This window comes from Cornus florida, unplaced genomic scaffold, assembly GCF_030987335.1.
Source record: "Cornus florida cultivar Cherokee Brave unplaced genomic scaffold, ASM3098733v1 CherokeeBrave_3.0.0_Hap2_Chr07, whole genome shotgun sequence".
NCBI lineage: Eukaryota > Viridiplantae > Streptophyta > Magnoliopsida > Cornales > Cornaceae > Cornus > Cornus florida.
The window spans coordinates 8,719,008-8,726,535 of NW_026775577.1; the positions used below are offsets into that span (position 1 = coordinate 8,719,008).

At 37.1% G+C, this 7,528-nt stretch overlaps 1 protein-coding gene across 2 annotated transcripts; it reads right to left on the reverse strand.

Annotated features, from left to right (window-relative positions):
• LOC132316027 (transcription factor BIM2-like) lies at window positions 1–7,302 on the reverse strand. Of its 2 annotated transcripts, none has more exons than XR_009483896.1 (7): window positions 6,959–7,302; window positions 6,741–6,828; window positions 4,698–4,767; window positions 4,502–4,597; window positions 3,169–3,581; window positions 2,152–2,243; window positions 1–646 (listed from the first exon to the last, which is right to left on the reverse strand). XR_009483896.1 is itself a non-coding variant. In XM_059814511.1 (7 exons), the coding sequence occupies exons 1-7, from the start codon at window positions 7,038–7,040 to the stop codon at window positions 545–547; spliced, it is 981 nt and encodes a 326-aa protein (XP_059670494.1). In that variant the 5' UTR covers window positions 7,041–7,295; the 3' UTR covers window positions 1–544. The 2 variants fall into 2 exon arrangements, 1 of the variants encoding a protein (XP_059670494.1); XM_059814511.1 differs by having other exon boundaries at window positions 2,152–2,281; window positions 6,959–7,295.
• Between the last annotated feature and the right edge of the window lie 226 nt (window positions 7,303–7,528).

Genomic DNA, 7,528 nt, shown 5'->3' on the forward strand with positions numbered 1-7,528 from the left:
TTTCACTTAACAAATAATTGCCCGTCGAAGGAAGAGTATATAAACAGCTTCATCTAAGAGAATTCAGGCATCCAGCAAAGCAAGAGCATAAACATAAACATATACGTACTAGTATCACCTGTGGACCATGACAAAGCAAAAATACCCCACAAAAATAGTAAAGAGAGAAATGTAGCAAGGAACGAAATGAGGGAAAATTTCAGAAGATGGGGTATAATAAACGCCATACTAGCCGAGCGTAAACATACACTGGTATTATCTGTGGATCATCACAAGGAAAAAATACCCCACTCTCCACCACAAAAACAGTAAAGAGAGAAATGAAGCAAGGAACAAATTTGGGGAAAATATCAGGACGATGGGTTATAATAAATGCCATACTAGCCGAGCATAAACATAACAACTAGTATCATCTATGGACCATCACAAGGCAAAAATACGCTGCACTCTTCCCCACAAAAATTATAGAGAGAGAAATGTAGCAAGGAGTAAAATGGAGGAAAATATCAGAAGATGGGGTATAGTAAATGCCATACTAGCCCTGTTATGGTCTAAGCCTTTTATGAGCTTTATCAGATTTTTCACCACTGCTCCCAACCCCATAATGTGCCCTTGCTTGATTGCCGGGAGATGGACTCTCATGATCCTGTACTCGAAATGAAATATTAAAATAAAAATTAAAAATTAAAAATTAAAAGATAAATATCAAAGTTTAAATTAAACACATTTGCATAAGATAAACTTGAGCATGCATATTTCATAAATTTTTTTGATAAGGCTAATACTCTCACTATTCACAATTTCAGAACACAGCTTGCAGATGCAGTCCAAAGAGGATGGTTTAACTCCTTACAGTAGTACAAAATCAAGGCTAATCATCCTACACAAATACCACATTTGATTTCTGAAATAATTTATATACTATGCATGTGCCATTTTTATTGATGGTCAACCTCAACAACTCCAATCCCCGTTGTCATTTGTACAATAAAAACATATCTAAGCAAGCAGTAGTTGCTACAAGTACCAAGAACGAAGGCTAGAAGCCTGAGGAAATTGATGTAATAGCATGTTTAAGAACCTCCAACCCTTAATTCCCCCACCCCTACTTAAAAAAAAAAAAAAAAAAAAAAAAAAAAATGGAAAATTATATATAACGATTATGCCACTACTATGAGAAGGTAAAAGTGTAGCAAAATACCACTGAATAGAAATACCAAGTCTAAAGCTAGATATCAAGAGATCTTATGAAATGCAGTGTTGGAGGTTAATGTTTGTTGATTAATTACATCTGACCCTCCCCAGACCCTACAATGGCGGGAGATTCGTGCACTGGGCTAGCCCTCGTTATTCTTTCTGAGGTCTTCTGACAAAGAATGTTCCATTTGGTGAGAACATCACCATTCTAGTCTTATATATATGTCCATATCCAAAATTTCAGTTTTGAGAAGCGATTTTAACGGATTTTTTCCCCACTCTCCCAGTTGGTGGATGATTAGTGGGGGAAGGGGAATGTGGAGAAAGGGTTGCCAGAAGTTCAAGTATCACTTGATGGATAGGTGTGGTGTGTTTCTGTTTTGGGGGAAGGAGAATGAGCAATGAAATATTGAATAGATAGGATTGTCTAATAAAGCTTTGTTAAGTTAGTGGTTTCGGTGATTGGTAGAGGACAGAGGAAGCTTGCAGAAGAGTGTGGTGTAAGAATAAAACAGAGTGGCGAGGGGAATGAACCTTTTGAAATGAGGGGCCTATACAGGGTTGGGTTGTGGAAAGGCAGCAGAAGGGGACGTGACGGAAACAACTTTCAAAGCACATCAATTTCATAATGGGGGGTGGGCAGAACCTGAGCTATCTGCATGATAATGCAGAGAGGCTCCTTTGCAGTAGATATTTTTAGAAACTTTCAAATAAAAGAAATAAAGCAACCATTGTGAATTATATTCAGATTAGGCCAATTTGGAGCGTGGCTCCTCAATGCCAATGGTGAACTTTATGGGAGGAACAAAATAGGTGCACCTTCATTGCCCCAATATCTGCATCTCCATGACATATACGTTTTATGTAAATATATATACAAGGAGACACATTGTAATAGCAGTAGTGGTAGTAGTAATATGAGGGCCTAAAAAGTAGTTGAAAATTATAGATAACCTTTGCACAGAACATTGTAGCACTGAGTCCACTATTTGCTCGTTTTCCAATATCAAGTTGCACTGAGATGCTGGCCTGCGACAAATCCACTCCTGAAGATTGCAGTGCATGGGTCAGGGTATTCAACACCCTACTCAACAGCAAAATAACAGTATATAAGATGTCCAGTCTAAGAACATAAAATTCTTATGCTCAAAATGGAAAAATAGCCAGATTACTGTTACCTAAAGAGTTTCAGAATTAATGAGAATAAAGCAACTAATCAAGTACCGACTAAATTCTGAAACCATTACAGTTTTACCAGTCAAACAGCAACCTACACAATATCACACTGGTGGAGTTCTAGGAGCCAAAAAAGATAAGAATTAGACAATGAAAAGGAGATTATATATAGGTCACTAATAGACCTCATTGCTGAATAATCTAAACCACCCTCATTGTATTCAATTATATACACATCTATAATATAAGATGCTCGTATGGATTGCTGTTTATAATTTTGGACCTAGTACTCAAATAACTATGAGACAAGCATGTTTGACACCCACGTGGAAAAAATTTCAACAACAAAAACAAATGGTATAAATTTGGGAAATGTGGATTTGTTCAGAGGCAACTGAAAAAGATGAGGAGGCCAACCTTCTAAGCATCTAATCGACATATTCCTTCAACAAATGAAAGCTTACAAGGACCCCAGTCAAAGACTTTCAAATTAGTAATATTATAATGAGAGCGCACATGCTTGGCAAGCAAACTTGCAGTGAATATAAAGTTGCAAATCAAGTCACATTAATCACCAGTCATCAGTAGAGGCAAGTCCATTTCATCACTTTATTTTCCTATGAGAAGTGCATAATTTACATCAGCAACCAACACCAAGGCATTGCAGATCATAGCCTAGAACACAAATTAGCATATACCATTACAATTGAATGCAATCCAGCAAATTAAACTAATAACAGCCAAATTTTGTACGTAATGTAACAAGATGCTCTAGAAACTACTTTAGAGGCGCACCCTTGAGAGTAGGCATTTGAACTGCTAGCTTCTCCACTCTCAATTTTCAGCTCCTCCGGTTCATTTGGAGTATAGGGAACAACATTCTCAGTTGTACAACGTCTAGCCTGCCAGAATTGGGGCTGTGACTGTGCAGCCAAGAGCTCAGCATCAGCAACAGATCCCGGATGAGGTTGTGTGGGAACATCCCCAAACAAGTTGGGATGCAATGGCATATTAGCTGGAACTGCCTCGGTCACAAGGGGGTGAGCTGTTGCTTTGTACGCAACACCCGAACTCAAGTCAGATTCTACTGGATACTGTGCATTAGTGAGCATTGATGGGGTGAGAATAATATTATCCTCGTTTCCATAGCCATTCTTTATGACTTCAGATTGATCAAGAAAACTTTCCACAGGCCCACAATTGTTTTTCTGTTTGCAAAAAGATGAGACAATAACCAAATTTCACCATAGGAAGAAGCAAAATGTACCCCAAGGGGTTGGCCTAGTTAGAAAAGACTTGGGCCGTGATGCCTCATGAAGCATCAGGTCTCGGGATCGATTCCTGCTAGGTGCAAACAATTCCTTGGAGGGGGGGTGTGTGAGTACCAACTAGGGGGAAAAAATAAAAAAGAAAGAAAAAAAAGCAAAATGTAAAACATACACCCAGACTCATACAGCTCCTATTTACAACCAAAGAACTTCCAATACATGAGAAAGAATCCATGCCCTAGTAATTACTCAATCAAGCAAACAATATGAAGAATTCTCTTAAACCAAGAGGAAGTAAAATCCCTAGATAAAAAAGGGACAAAAGAAAAAGAAACCATATAAGCATAATGACTGGCCAGATAACTGGCAAAAGGCAAAGAAATTAGATTATGAATGCGAATGAAAGATGAGCATGAGTGCATACATCGTGCAGTATTCAAACACATGGCAGCACAATGCATGAGCATACACAAGCATGCATCCCTAGACAAGCACGTTTGAGGGTAAAAGATAATGCACAAAGCCCTCTCACATCCAAGCTCCTGAAGTTGAGTTCCTAAAGAAGAGAAAATAGACAGCCACTCAATCTTATATCCCGAAAGGAAAGCATACACACATAAAGTTGCAAAATGTCATCGTGCTTCTAACTTAAAGATATATCAATTTCAGTCCAAATTGACACAGGACATGAATCGTTCTTGTTGAGGACGAAAACCAAGACATCACTGGACCATCAAACATCAAAGAGACAAAGAGTGACAGATAAAAGCAAACTAACATGGCATGAAAAAGCAATCGAGAGTTCCACATTATTACACACAGCCCCCTACACACAAACATGTCATATAATAGGATTTTACCCATGGCATCAATTTTGAGGACTCCTGACTCCAACCTTGGTAAGATCCCTCGTACATATTTAACTTCTCCTGTAAAAGATGAATATACCGTATAACCTGCATATGACACAAACATTCAATAACTCATTTCAGGAAATGAAATCATTGGTCAGAACAATGAAAAAGTAACATAAGCTATTGGAATGAAACGAAGCACCTCTAACAAGAAGGAAGCTTTATCTCTCCTCTGATCATTTTGAGGTATAAGATCCCTCAAATTTTGAAATCTGCACCAGTTTTCAAAATTTGTGAACTCCATGCACAAAATTTTCATAAAAGTTGCATATGGGTGAGTACCAGAAGAATTCAAACATTTGTTGTTGATACTGGAAATTTAATGTGCAATCACCACAGAAATATGGTCACTAATACTAAAGAAACAACAAAAATGAGTAAAAAAGATGGCACTACATGTAACAACCAACATTCTAAATTAGCACATCGAAAGTTCACTGCCATAACCCCAAAGGGTTGGCTCAAGTGGATAAGAACTTGGCTCTGATGCCTCATGAAGCATCAAGTCTAAGGTTTGAATCCTCTTGGGTGCAAACAATTCCTTGAGGGGTCGAGTATCAACTAGGGAAAATAAAATTTGAAAAAGTTCACTGCCACCCAGCAACCACTTGAATTATGTCAATTTCTAAAAATGAAAATCTAGACTCATAAAGGTCTCCAGATAAAAGGTTTCCTGAGTCTGCATAAACATTGTAAACCCAAAAGCCAACAATACCCTCTCTCTTTTTCGTTTCTTTTTCTTTTTTCTATTATTATTATCATTTGTTAGTAGTGTGGAACATAACAGTTTATTGATAAAATAGGAGTTAAAGATTAGGGTAGAGGATACTCAAAATTAAACTCACAAGCAAGGTGGGAGGACACATTCAGTAATACAATATAGCAAGGAAAACAAAAAGGGAAAAATCCATAGTCCCATCACATGGAGTTCTATCAAGGCAGCTGGTAACCTGCAGGTCCAGCAATGTGAGCATCCCACAGTTGAAAATATATTCCACTCTGAAATTAGTCCCTCACGGTATCCATACAATTGGATCCAAAAACATCATTGGCTTCCTTGGTTAGATTAGAAAGGTGCCAAGACTACCCTAAGCCCTTACTAGGACATGAAATGGCATAAGAAGAACAACCCGTTCAAATAATTAAAACGACTTACAGAACTTAAATATAAGGGAAGACACGGTGTATAATAGGAATAATGGAAAAAGAAAATTCATGTGGCCGACCCCAACCATATGGGATAAAGGCAGGGTGATAATGATGATGAGAACAGCCCGTTAGGGTTATTTAAAAAGTGTTGACATATCCCATGAAGTCGTGAAAAAAATACCCATGAGGTTGTTAGACATGAGTTGCTTGGCCATGGTAACACATCGAAGTGATTATTTGCAAACTGCCATCTTTAATCAAATTCACAATTTTTACAATTTAATCTATAGATTCTATACAATATCAAATTCATAATCGTATTTATATAACACCTTTAGGAGACAAATGTGCAACCCTAATTACATAACGGCTTCTGATGTGAAGTTGTAAACATCCAAATAGCTGTTTCTCCAGTACAATATTAGACAGAACTGAAAAACATCAGGGGAAATTTTATTTTATTTTATTTTATTTTTTCGTTCCGAGTTGTCATGGGGGAGGGTTGGAGTGGGGAAGCGGGGTAGGTCTCCTCCTCTGTGTCTGGACCTTCAACACCTACCCTAACCCGTTAAAAATTCAAACGTCATGCTAGCGAAAACAAGCTCTCTCTCCACTAATCTGAAGCAAAAACCCATATCCACGGAGACGAACGCTGCCTCCAATATTTCCAGACTACCATTTTCCAAGAAGTGCAAGGAAATCCTATTACATCACTAGAATTTCGATCCCCTAATAGCAAAACAGACCAACTGCATTATATGCGAGCCATTAAGAAAATTCCAACAAAGGAACATCATGTCCTACAGCTCTATCGACATCATATAATTCAGACAAACAAAACCACACCCTTAGCAATGTACAAAGTTGCCTTCTTTTTAGCATATAATTCAAAATCACACCCTTAGCAATGTACAAAGTTTTCTTTTTAGCATATACAGAAACAAAATATTCAATTTCCATAGAAACTCATGTAGATTCTCAATATATAACCATCTAATTGAAAGGGAAAAAAAAAAAAAATCTATTGGGTGCTTGCCTCTCATTAATCTTGCTCCTCCTACGCTGCTCCGTCTCCGAATGCTTCGAGCGATGTGTGTTCCCCTTATGATCAGCATTCTTCCCCTCTACTTTTACATCAATTGAAAAAATAGAAAAAGACAAAACACAGAATATATATATATACACACATACACATTTATGCATACATTTGTGTGTGCATATATAGTGAGAGGAGAAAGAAGGGCAATGGGATACCTATATGGGAAGAGTCACCAGGGGTTCTTGAAAGGAATTCCTCATCATCTTCTTGGTGGAGACTCTTCCTACTTCTCACCATTTCCTTTGGAACTTCGACTCTTCAGTCCTAATTGTACTGGTACTGGTGGTGCCCTAGCCAATACCTTCACCGAGTGATTAATATAACAGAATAAGTATTGTCTGCTGTACTTGGTACTGAAATAAAAATCCATTTTTAGAAATGTACTTTTTAGAAATTTAATTTTTTTAAGAGGAAGAGTTTTAATTTTTTTATTATTATTATATTGATAGTGAATAAATTGAGTTTTAATTTTTTTTATTATTGTATTGATAGTGAATAAATTAACAGAGTGAAAGTAAATGTATTTGTTTATTTTTTATAATTTTAATGAAAGAACGTTAAATTGGTGTGTTATAAAATAAAAATAAAAAAATATATATATATATAGTAGTATTTATTGGGACATCAAAAATATAAAATTAGTTCTCAATTTGAGTGGAGGCATGACCACTAACGCCTAGGTAATGTCATGAGGTGGGGGCACGGGCCTCCCTTTTACATTCCTC

What these genes read in the sequence shown, in the direction of transcription:
- LOC132316027 (XM_059814511.1), bottom strand. Translation starts at nt 7,040, where the DNA reads ATGGTGAGAAGTAGGAAGAGTCTCCACCAAGAAGATGATGAGGAATTC. An exon ending in CCTCAAAATTGATGCCATGG is followed by an intron (nt 3,582 to 4,501) that starts GTAAAATCCTAT and finishes TTTTGCAAACAG; the next exon opens with AAAAACAATTGTGGGCCTGT. An exon ending in TCAAATGCCTACTCTCAAGG is followed by an intron (nt 2,282 to 3,168) that starts GTGCGCCTCTAA and finishes GCTGTTGAGTAG; the next exon opens with GGTGTTGAATACCCTGACCC.